This window comes from Grammomys surdaster, unplaced genomic scaffold (assembly GCF_004785775.1).
Source record: "Grammomys surdaster isolate TR1022 unplaced genomic scaffold, NIH_TR_1.0 125562, whole genome shotgun sequence".
Taxonomy (NCBI): domain Eukaryota; kingdom Metazoa; phylum Chordata; class Mammalia; order Rodentia; family Muridae; genus Grammomys; species Grammomys surdaster.
Window position 1 is genome coordinate 1,216,737 of NW_021620409.1, and position 12,932 is coordinate 1,229,668.

A 12,932-nucleotide genomic window follows, 5' to 3' on the forward strand; every position below is an offset into this window, starting at 1 on the left:
AGCAATTACCCTCATCTTGCATCTTTCTTCCCATATAGACACCAAGAAAGTTCACACATGAGTTCCATCTCAAAGGAATGTTCAGTTTCCAACTTCACCCTTGTCTATAAATTTCCAACAAAACTAACTAAATAGTCTCATTTTCCTTTTGCTTTTTAATAAGGTGTTTAGATCTCAAACACTGTCTTGCACAGTGGGGATCTTCAGAGGAGCATATCATACAGATGCACATGAACTTCTCAGATACTGATATATTGATGGCACTGGATAAACCATCCCCAAAATGCCTGAATTAGCAGCTGAAATGTGAGTCAAACTTCAGTTCTTTGATTATGGCAAGATTATTATACAGGACAGAATAGGAGGGGAAGATGTTTAGTCTTCAGAGAATGGGCAGCACAGGTGTACACCAAGCAGTGGCAGGCTTGTCAGCATTCCCATCATGTGTGTTCTGAGATGAACCAGTGAAATATCAGTACTGAAAGTTGTGGTTGCTTAGCATTGGAACGTTGATCATATTAAAATGTAGTATAGGTTTTTAAAAAAAATGTCTTTAATTACTCTTGATGAATCAGGGCAAGAGATTGAAGTATTTCCAAGAAGTGAGACATGATTTAGTGAGTGAAACGTGGGCATTGAGATTCCACATCTTGAGAAGGCCATATGACCATAGAAACACAACTCTTTTGTATGACACTGGAAATGTATGTAATCTAATCTTTGAAGAATACAATAATTGAAGAAACTATTCTAAATGAATAATGAAATAAACTTAAAAGGTGAAACAACTTACTTGATCTTCATTTTTGGATTATGAGAGAAAACTGTTCCTAGGAAAAAATTATCTGGAATCTATGTGGAAGGAGGAAATCACAGATTGTCAAGTCCGTGGAGTGGATGCCGTTCATGGCAGCCTTAGTCATCCTGAAAAACTTACTTCTTTGTGAGAAAGACAATTCTTTTTACTGTGTCTTTGAAAGCCTCTTTCACTTGCTTGTTTCGAAGTGTATAAATAAATGGGTTGAGCAAAGGGGCAACCGATGTTGTGAGCACAGACACAACCTTATTGATGGCCACGCCTTCCTTTGCTGAAGGTTTGATATAGATGAAGATGCAGCTGCCATAGGTGATGGAAACCACAATCATGTGGGAAGAACACGTGGAAAAGGCCTTCTTCCTTTGTTGGGCGGAAGGAAACTTTAAAATGGTCTTGATGATATAAGTGTAGGAGAGAACAACACACACCAGAGTAATAATGAGTGTCAGTATGGCAAAAGCCAAGACAATTTTCTCTATAAAAACCGTGTCTGAGCAGGTTATCTGTAGAATGGGAGAGGCATCACAGCCAAAATGATCAATCACGTTAGAGTCACAGAATTCCAGCTGGAGGCCTAGGCCAAGGGGCGGGAGGATGATCAACAGGCCAGCAAACCAACAGGAGAGGACGAGAACTGTGCACACCCGATTGTTCATGATGGTGGTGTAGTGCAGGGGCTTGCAGATGGCTACGTAGCGATCGTAGGACATGGCAGCCAGGAGGAAAAATTCCGTTGCTCCAAAGAGGACAACGAAAAACAACTGAGTGGCACAAGCATTGTAAGTAACGGTGTTATCTCCTGTAACCATCATGTACAGGAATCTGGGAATACACACAGTGGTGAATGAGACTTCTAAGAAAGAGAAGTTTCGGAGAAAAAAATACATGGGTGTTTTAAGATGGGGATCCAAAAGTGTCAGAGAGATAATGATGAGGTTCCCAGTCACACTCAACATGTAGGTGAGAAACAAAAATAGAAAAATTAGAACCTGTAGTTTTGGGTCATCTGTCAGCCCCAGCAGGATGAATGTTGTTATTGCTGTATGATTTCTCATCCCTGTCTTGTGTGGAAGTCATGAGTCTTTGAGCCTGAAAAGAGAAGTGTCAAAAGAACTTGGCAATGTAACCTGAATGAAGACATCACAGCCAGTGAGCCTGTATGCATGCAACTTTCTTTCACTCGACAATCAATTTGTTAATACAACTATATTGTCAGTGTCCTTGTTTGTGACTTCTATGGAAATATCTGTATTGTTCTTATGTATATAATTCATTGATATTTCTACATTATCTACATTTCAAATAAAAACCAAGCCAAACATAAATCATATGTTTGTGTAACATACAATTGTCTCTGCTATTTTGCCTTAAGGTATAGATTGTACCTTACTCTTCCTAAAAGAACTCTTGATAACTCTGGAGTTCTTCACTCCACATTTATCTTTTACATTTTCTTCATTCCCACCATTCCGTAATGCTCTATTTCTAAAGCCAAGAAATATCTGCTAGTTAGGATTTTATGTCGGTCATCTTGTGCTATCGTCATTAATTTTACCAGTAGCATTTCATTTTAAAGTGACAACTTTGTTGTTTGAAATTCAGATTTACTCTAAATAAGGAGATGGGAGGTGTAAAATACAGTGTTGTGCCTTTGGTTTTTCATTCCTGTGTTTGGCAGTGAAAAGCATTATTTTTAGTAAGTTTTTTGAGGTCTCTGAAGAGGTGGTGTAAGGAAATGTTCTAGAGTTTGCACATAAACCTGATGTAGTTCTATTGTGATATTTTAGGTATAGGATGGAGCCAGGATGGTCTACAGGGCTGCCCACCTCATAGCACTGACCTCTTAGTCACACCTATTCTTCAGTGTCTGTCTCTAACTTATGGAAACAATTTCTACTGTTTCTCTATCTGAGTTATTCTACCTACTACCTCATCAACCATTTCCTAATTTTTGTTGTTTTTAGGTTTTAAAAAATCTACATATCTATCTATCTATCTATCTATCTATCTATTATCTATCTATCTACCTATAATCTATCACACATCTATCATCACATCTCTACCAATCTATTATCTATCTCTTTATCTATGTATCATCTATCACATATCTATCAACTCTCTATTATCTATCACATCTCTATCTATCTATCTATCTATCATCTATCTATCTATCTATCTATCTATCTATCTATCTATCTATCATCTACCACCCATCCATAGATCTGCTTACCTTATTCACCCAAATGTATAGGAACCCTGGGCCCATATAAATCAGGAAACAAATTACAAATACACACTACCTTTCTCTTTGGCATTCACCACTGTCCATTTTAGTACCTCCAAGCTTTCAAGGGTTTCTCTACTAATTTTATATTTTTCAGGAATCAAAGTATGATATTGGCTCAGTCACATCTCCTTTTAAGCTTCATGGCGATATTTAACCCTCACTGAAATTTGTTTTAAAACAGCTGTTCTCAGATATTTACCCTGTAAAAGAAAATGTTATAAATTTGTTCTCATAAGGAAAACAGTAGTGTATAATAAATAATATACTAGTCCAGTGGTTCTCAATATTTCAAATCCTGTGACCCTTTAAATCAGTTGTAATGACTACCAATCATAAAATTATTTTTATTGCTACTTCATAACTGTAATTTTGCTATTGTTATTAATTGTAATATAAATACCTGTGTTTTCAAGTGGACTTAGGTGACCCCTGTGGTTGTTTGACCCCAAAGGAGTCATGACTCATAGGTTGAAAACCATTGCACTAGTCTGTACATTTTTGTATTATTAGTAGGTATTAATTATTCAATCAGCACCTTTAGGCTAATGCAAGAACTTACTAATAAATTATGCAAAATTCTATATTAGAAGATAAAATACACAAATTTACTATGTATTGAAATATTGAAGTATACAAATATACATTCAGTGAAATATACATCTCAGTTGTGCCAGATGTGTGTCTTTCTAGGTAAGCATCAAAATGTTATAGGTTTCTTATTTTTCTTATTGTTCAAATAATGACTAACCTCTGTTTACTCATATAAATACTTCATAAGTATCAATTATTTACAGAGCATAACACTGAGACTAGGAACAAGTTATCCCCAAAAGGATCTTGCAGGCTACAACTATTTTCTTTTCTGTGAAATAGCAACACAAGATTGCAGCGACAAAGTGGCTTTAAATTTAGGGTAACAAATGGTTAAGGGATTCCATTCTTGCTTTTTGACACTTGTTCTTAGCTATCCTGGCTGCTAGTCATAATTTCTTCTATTAGTTCAGATTGATATCCTCCCAAAGTTGGCAATCAAAACTGTCATCAAAACCTGAGTCAGCAAGGCTCAGTGCTCAGTGTTCACAGGTGTGATTTTGAAACAGGGAGAACTGCCCCTCTCCTTGGCTGAGTATCTTGGATGTATTTGCTAGAGGAAGACTGATAGTTAGATCAGATTCATTTATAATTTTATTCCTTCTCTTCTTTTCTTCTTCCTTTCTTTTCTTCATTTAATTGTATAATGTTTAAAAACTTTATGTCAGCCATTAGCACTCTCATTTCAGTCTCTTCTACAATCCTCCTTCCTTCTTATCAGAACTTTTATTTTTCTGTTTGCTAGGAATGATCTTCATTCCTCTCTCTCTCTCTCTCTCTCTCTCTCTCTCTCTCTCTCTCACACACACACACACACACACACACACACACTTAACATTTGAAGTGCTTGACACAGTAGTGTGTCAGATTTCAGGGTCTTGTGTTTTGACACATGTTAAATGGATACCACTTCTAGCAATGCTGCTAAGCCTGTGGCTGTACCCTCACTTTATAACACTAGCAAGCACATCCAGAGTCTATGTTAGGCTAGCAAAAAATTCCTGGAAGATGCAGAGTTATTTATTTTTGTAGTTTGGACCAAATAGAGCTTGAAACAATTTCATTCAATGAATAATAACCTTTGCCTCTCCCCCATAAATACTGCTTTCAATTAATATTCACAGACATTCTCCAGTAATTTAATCTATGCAAAGCCACATAGTTAGTTTGGGAGTTCTAAGAGTGTTTAAGATTCAGTTTCTTTTCTTTGTAGAGTCTCTAATTATAGAGTTCAAAAATACTTTTATGATGTTTTGATCTTATTCATGTTTAAGCTCAAGAAGAGTTTGGATGCTGCATCTCTTCCAAAAAGTGCTGAAATGATTTTAGTACCTACTGCGGATGGGAGGGTTCTTCTAATACCTTCTGAAACAGATACTGCTTGTATTCTTTTAGAATAGTGGTATGTTTTTTTGGTAGGTAGCATTTTCCATAGTTTATTATTCCTATTAAGTAGGAACTGTCTTTTATCCAACTTATAGTTAAGCAAAGGAAAGAGTGATCACTATACAATAATTCCAGCTTTGTTTCCTCAGACTAACAGTTTATCAGAAATGATTGACAATTGCTTCTCTCCCTTTTCTGAAATGTCCATTGTAATGAAGTGAATTACAAAATATAAATCTATTTGCACTCTGTCTGCATTTTGAGAATATGGCAAAAAATAAATCACAATCATACTTGCTGTTTGATGGTTATTCATTGGAGGTCCTTGAGAGAAGCACAATTTTTGGAGTAGTAGCTAGTGAGGGGACTTGCGTGTGTTCTGCCACACTTTACCATCTCACCACAGACTCCAGTCTTCACATAAGCATACAATTCTCTCCTCTTCTCATAATAAGTTAGACTTTCATTGCTTCTTCTTGAATGAGGTCGGTCAGGCTTGGTTTCCTTCCCTCTTGCCACATCTAAAATTACATCTTACACTAGATTTCTCAGCACCCTTCCTGTTGAAAAAGCAGGTGATGTGAAGGATCAGGAAAGTTTCCAGCTTGTCAGAGTTGCTTATCCATCGTCTAGGGTTGGGGGGTGGGGAGGGAGCAGAGGCAGGCTTCCCTGTAATTTCTGTGACTTCAGCATTCATTTTATGTTGCTACCAGCACACACAGAGCGACTGCATGAACAACAAGAGTCCTTGGTGACTCAATTTCAGAAGTTACTAACAAGTTGATGGTGGTGTAATCCACCTCGTGAAAATTTGTAGAGCAAAGGGAAAATGTCCTCAGAGACCTTGAGGTTGATTTAATGTTGTCTGAATTCTGTTTGGATTTTTTCATTGAGTATATATTTCTCTTTAGATTATATAGCTAAAGATGACCTAAAATTTCTGATTCTGCCTCCATTTCTGAGTGCTAGGATTAGAGGCAAGCTCTACTATGCCCAGCTTTGTTATATATCATTTATATTTGACTCAAATCTCATGCAAAATGAAATATTTACTCTCAAATAAAAGAACAATCCATATTTTATAGATGTAAATTCTGGAAAGCAGAGAACCGACCAGTCAGTAAGCCTCACAACTCTGATGCAGGATGAAATCATATCTTAATTCAAAGATTTCATTTCCTTGGCAAGCCACATTTTGGCTTTCCCCCAATAAGAGGCTTACCAACATTTAAACTTCAGACTTGGTGGTTTCCTCATGCTGTCCTGACTAAATCTTCATAATTTTCTGATTGCAATTTTTAAAAAGACAGGCAACAAAAGTGCTTTATATATTTGAAGCCAACGGAGATTTTTTTCTTTTCAAGCACTGAGATAAAAATTTCTTGGTATCTGGATGTTTGCTCTGACCTTTTACTACATGATGAAGGTTAATACAGTTTATTTTCTTTGTCTCTCTGCTTCTCATATTGGTCTTTGTGTCCAAGGATGGAACAGCTGCCTATAGGCATGCTTCTATCACCCTCACTGAAAGAGGTGTCTCCACTGTCCACCTCAGTCCATTCAGTGCTGTTTAACTGAGGGGTTTTACTTGACCCAATTATGTCATATCACTCCTGACTTTCTGTGTTTGGAAGATGTTGACTGATTTTTTTTTTTTTTTGGTCTGGAGAAAGGGATAGGCTGTAAAAAGAAAACTGAGATACTTTTTTATTGAGCAAAATTTTAGGAATATTTTGATAGGCTATGACTGAGACTAATAATTTTCTGAATCATATTCTTTAATTTGAACTAAAGTTACTGGATGTAGATTTTATTGATGTGTTGAGGTGTTGAGATAAAGAACACTATCCATTTCCCTTATAGACGGTGTTGCTGTGTGACTAAGATTAAGACTAAATGACATCTCTATAATTATTTTAATTATCAAACATGAGCTCTACACATCTTTATAAAGACTACTTTAGGCTCCCCAAAATTCTGATGATCTTCTAAATATGCTTCAAAGGAATCCATTTTTTTTCTAGAAACTTATTAAATAGTTTTAGTATGTGTATAAAGTATTGTGCTTTCTTATGATGTTTCACACATGTGTGTCATTGTGCTTTGCTGATATTTGCTGCACATCAGTCCCTCCCTTATTCTTCTGGTCTCTGAAGTAGAAATTTCTGTTCTTTTTGGAAACTTTCTGGAAGCTCAGTTATGCCTTATGATGCTTTGCAAAAGCAGACACAGGCAAAAGGAAGTTTTAGTAAAGCAGACACATGAAAGAGTGTTGAAGCAGAAACATGAGAGATGCATGACGTTTAGAAAGTATATATATATATATATATATATATATATACACACACACACACGCACACACGCACACACACACCCTCACAGACAGTGGGAGAAGGCCCTGTCATTACTTTGTCTTGCTTTGCCTCACTAGTTTTCACTGACAAGTATTGGTTTGTCTTGTATCACATTGCTGATCTTAGCATGTCATGACTTCGTAGAGAATAACTCACCAAAGAACTTCTTGCGATATTCCTGTAGCTCCTTGCTGCTTCTATGGATTTGGATTGATTGAGGAAGCCTCACAGTTTCTTCTGGATCGAACTGCCATTATTGATTTATGAGTGGTAATTGCTGAGTGGACTGGACTGTAGCTGGTGATTTGTGTTGGAGTTTTGCTAGAGGACTGGACTGCTGAATAGCCCCAAAGAACTATTTTTAAACAGGTCCACAACATCCGTTTCCTATTAACCTCTCCCCCACTACCTCTGGTGGGTAGTGGGCTAGAAGGGAGGTTGAAGCATTTAAGAACGCTTATTAAAATAGGTTTTGAAAAATCTAAGCCTACAGGTCTTCTCATCCAAATAGTTCCACTTCTGATTTCACGTCATAAATCTTTCAAAACTGATTTTCACTTTAATTTCAATTGGTTAGAGAATATACTTTGTATAATTTTAATTCTTTCAAATTTGTCAAGGCTTCTTACAGACCTTCAACTATTGTCTGTCATGGTAATGGTAACAGTGTCTGTGGACTTTAGAATATTTCTGCTGTCATTTGGTTGGAGTGTTCTGTGAATAATTCAGTTGGATCCTGTTGATGAATGCTATTGCTTAATTCTTGCCTACTATTCAATTTTTGGACATTGATTTAATTAATTATTAACATAAATGTATTGAAATTTCTGACAATAGTAAAAATTTTGCCCTTTGATCCTTGTGGCTTTATCAGTTTCTACTTCATGTGTTTCAAAACTCTTATATGAACAATGCTTAGCATAGTTTTAATTTCTTAACAAATATAGTCTTTGGGCTGAGGAGATGATTTAGTTAGTAAAGTGGTTGCTGGAAAAGCATGAGGATCTGAGTTTAGATCCCCAGCACTCACATAAAAAGCCAGGAGTTGTCTGAGTTGGGGAAATGAGGATAGAAAGAGTCCTGAGGATTGCTGTACAGATAGTCTAGTCGAGTGGTGAATTCCTGGCTCAATGAGAGAGTCTATGTCAAAAAATAAGGTAGAAGGTTATTGAAGAATATACCTGATGTTGATATTGAGATTGTATATGTGTTACTGTTAGATATATCACAATAAAAAAGATGAGAGCACACACACACACACACACACACACACACAAACACAAACACACACACACACACACACAGACCCTACTGAGTCCATATATGTGTCTGTGTCTAGGAATGACCACCTGGGCTTGAATAACCTATCAGGGACTCATCCACTGATAAAACATCAGCCATTAATATTGCCCATAGTTCTTTATGTAGGGGTGGAAGTATCTTGCTTATTTAATTTAGCATGTTACCCTTCAGTTTTATTCAATTTGTACTGTCAAAATAAGCAAGATTTCTTTTATAAAAGGTAGAATATTCCTCTTATCATTTATATTGGGAGTTGGTCTGGTGCTACTTGTATTCATATACTAAATTCTGTATCCCAACATCGGGTTGACCCAAGATGGGCAAATTCCCATGTACTCCAGCCAGCCTTTGTTGTGTAAATCTTACTCCCTAATTTGAAATTATTGGTTAAATAAAACTAGTAGCAGCCAATTACTGAGGGGAATAGAGAGAGTTTGAGTTACTGGGTTGGGGGGTGGGAATCACAAGTAGGGACCATGGTGGGAGAAGGAGAAAGGAGAGAGAGGGAGAAGGACCATAGAGGAGGAGAGGATGGATAGAATAGAAGGTCTTCCTTGGACATGATGGACCAGTAGCACGTGCTAGAATGAACTCACCAGAACACCAGACTTCAGGAAGTAACCCAGGAAGACTGCTGGAAAAAGACATAATCGAGAAAGATTCAAACAGCAAGTAATTGAGGAGTACAGTTGAAGAAGTAGATGGCTTTTCCTTTCTATATGACTTGTGTGCTTTCCTCTTGTAACCTTCAATATTTTTTTTTCTTACTTAAGCAGTCTTTAATGAAAGCCGTGCATGAGATGTCTCTACTCCTGCATCTTCTTGGTTGTTTCTTCTTTGTATTTGCCCTTCTCCTTTCCTACTTGCCTGGACTTGACTTTCCTCTCCAGGATCTTCTTGCGGTCCTTGTCCAGCTTTAGCCTGGTGATAACTACCTTGCTGGAGTGGATGCCCACGTGGACAGTTGTGCCGTTAGCCTTCTCTCGCTGGACTCCCTCAATGTAGATGACATATTTCTTCCTGTACACTTGGACCACTTTGCTAATATGATGGCCTTTGTAGTGTTCCTGAACAACCTGAACTTCATCTTCCTTTCGAATGGGCATAGACCGAACATTATACTTCTGTCTCAGTTCTTTGGAAAGAGGGGAAGACATGATCTTCCTCCGAATGTGAGAAGGTGCACTGAAATGCGGTTTGCGGTTCTTGCTTTGGTCAGAAGTCACAAAGGGATTGAATTTCATTTTGGCGGGTGCGATCCACCGATGGCCGCAAAAGGAATCTTCAATATTTTTATTTGTTCTGTGTATTTAGTGTTTTGACTATGACATTCTCTAGTGAGTTTCTAGGGAATTTTGCTTTGTCTAGATGAAATCTCCCCTCCCCCACTCTCTGTGTGTGTTTCTTATCTATATGGATATATCTTTTAGCTTGAGGAAGTTTTTTTTGCCTATAATTTTGTTAAAGATTAGGTCTATGCCACTGTCTTGGGATTTCTTTTTTTGTCCTCATCTCTGCTTAAATTTTAAAGGTTCAAATTAATTAATTGTTTTAATTAGTTAATGAATAATTAATATTATTAATTAAATTTCAAAGACGGTGCCACACATTTATTGTATGTTTCTTTCCTGTGATCTTAAAAAAAACCCATATACTGACAGCTCTGCCTGTATTCCCAGAGACCTGCTAATCCCCTGCTTTCTGGGTGGATCCCACTGGGGCACACCCAGCAGTGATGAGTTTTGCCCTGTTACTTGAGCTCTTGTTTCCAGCCTATGGATCTCCCTGGATTCCCAGAGGACTGTTAGCACCTGGGACAATGAGGTAGGACCCTGTCCCAGACCTTTTGCCTGCCAGGCCCCCCTTAGGGCATGCCAAGCAGCAGGGAATGTACCTTGTCCCTTTTGCTCCATTTTCAGGCGCACAACTCTACCTGCATTCCCAGAGGCCTGTCAGCACCTGGGACAACCAGGTAAAGCCCTATTCCCCCAATTCTCCTAAAGCAGACCCACCAACAGTAAACTGCTTCTTCTCCCTTGTGCTCCATTTTCTAGTCCACAATTCAGCCTGCATTCTCAAATGCATGCTGGCTGGCACCAGGGACAACCAGACCTCTAAAGACCAGCATAGAAACACAGTCAACAAGAGTCAGGGCAATATGAACCGGAACACAGTTATCCTACTACAGCAAGCCCTAGATATCCTGACACTGTTGAAGCATAGAAAAATGACCTTAAATCTAATCTTATGAAGATGATAGAGGTCTTTAAAGAGGAAATGAATAAATACTTTAAAGAAATCCAGAAAAATACATTCAAACAATGAAAACAACAAAAGAAATGAATAAAACTGATCAATAGCTGAAAATGGAAATAGAAACAATAAAGAAAACACAAACTAAGGGAATCCTGGAAAAGGAAAAACCTAAGTACGAGAACAGAAACTACATATGCAGGCATCAACAACAGAATACAAGAAATGAAAGTCAGAATCTCAGGCATAGAAGATAGAATAGAAGCAATTGATATATAGATCAAAGAAAATGTCATATCTAAAAAGTTCCTGACACAAAACATCCAGGAAATCTAGGACACTATGAAAAGACCAAACCTAAGAATAATAAGAATAGAAGAAAGAAAGGATTTCTAGCTCCAAGGCCCAGATAATATTTTTCAACAAAAACAAAAAATTGCAACCTAAAGAAAGATGCCTATAAACATACAAGAAGCTTACAGAACACCAAATAAATTAGACAAGAAAATAAAGTCTTCCAGCTACGTAATAATCAAAAAACTAAATGTACAAAACAAAGAAATAATATTAAAAGCTTGAAGGGAAAAAGGCCAAGTAACATATAAAGGCAGACTTATCAGAATTACACCTGACTTCTCAACAGAGACTCTAAAAGACAGAAAGACCATGGACTGATGTTTTACAGACTCTAAGAAACCACAGATGCCAGCCCAGCAAAACTTTCAATCACTATAGATGAAGAAAACAAGATATTTCATGACAAAACCAATTTTAAACAATATCTAACCACAAAAGCAGACCAGAAGATACTAGAAAAACAACTCCAACCCAAGGAAGTTAACTACACACAAGACAACACAGGAAGTAGGTAATTCCATACTACCAAAGCCAAGGAAGTCACATACAAACACTCTCTCTCTCTCTCTCTCTCTCTCTCTCTCTCTCTCTCTCTCACACACACACACACACACACACACACACACACAATTGCCATTGTCAACCTCAAAATAACAGGAATTGACAATCATTGGTCATTAATATGTCTCAACATCAATGGACTCAATTTCCCCATAAAAAGACACAGGATAACAAAATTTAATCAGAAACAGGATCCCTCATTCTGCTGCATACAATAAACACACTTAATCAACAAAGATAGATTTTAAAGGCTGAAAAAAGATTTTCCAAGCAAATGAACCCAAGAAGCAAGCAGGAGTAGCCATTCTAATACCTAATAAAATAGACTTTCTTTTTCTTTTTTTAGACTTTCAACTAAAATTAATCCAAAGAAATGAGGAAGGACATTTCATACTTATCAAAAGAAAAACGTACCAAGATGATATCTCAGATGATGTCTCAATTCTGAACATGCATTCCCCAAATGCAAAGGCACCCATGTTTGTAAGAACATTACTAAAGCTAACATCACACAATCAACTCCATACATTAGTAGTGAGAGACTTCAATACCCCACTCTTACCAATGGACAGGTTATCCAGGCAGAAACTAAACTGAGAAATAATGAAACTGAAAGAGATTATGAATGAAATGGACTTAACAGATATCTGCAGAGCATTTCACCCAAATATTAGATAAAAATACCTTTTTCTCAGCACCTCATGGAACCTCTTCCAAAATTGACCACATACTTGGTCACAAAACAAGTCTCAACAGGTACAAGAAAATTAAAATAATCCCCTGTATCTTATCAGGCCACTGTGGATTAAAGCTACAATAACAGAAAAAACAGGAAGCTGCCAAACTCATGAAAATTGAACAATTGTCTTCTTAATAATCACTCTGTCAGGGAAGAAATAAAAAAAGAAACTAGAGACTTTCTAGAATGCCATGAAAATGAAGGCACAATGTACCCAAACTCATGGGACACAATGAACGTAGTGCTAAGAGGAAAGTTCATAGACTAGACGCCTTCATAAGGAAA

General features: G+C 37.1%; 2 protein-coding genes across 2 annotated transcripts; both read right to left on the minus strand.

Annotated features, from left to right (window-relative positions):
• Positions 1 to 933: 933 nt before the first annotated feature.
• On the minus strand, positions 934 to 1,875 carry LOC114638235 (olfactory receptor 6C2-like). The gene has a single exon (XM_028786630.1). It carries the CDS (start codon positions 1,870 to 1,872, stop codon positions 934 to 936), a length of 939 nt encoding a protein of 312 aa, XP_028642463.1. The 5' UTR covers positions 1,873 to 1,875.
• Positions 1,876 to 9,543: 7,668 nt separating this feature from the next.
• Positions 9,544 to 9,981, minus strand: LOC114638216 (60S ribosomal protein L26-like). Its single transcript, XM_028786606.1, has one exon. It carries the CDS (start codon positions 9,979 to 9,981, stop codon positions 9,544 to 9,546), a length of 438 nt encoding a protein of 145 aa, XP_028642439.1.
• Positions 9,982 to 12,932: the final 2,951 nt, after the last annotated feature.

What these genes read in the sequence shown, in the direction of transcription:
- LOC114638235 (XM_028786630.1), bottom strand. Translation starts at nt 1,872, where the DNA reads ATGAGAAATCATACAGCAATAACAACATTCATCCTGCTGGGGCTGACA.
- LOC114638216 (XM_028786606.1), bottom strand. Translation starts at nt 9,981, where the DNA reads ATGAAATTCAATCCCTTTGTGACTTCTGACCAAAGCAAGAACCGCAAA.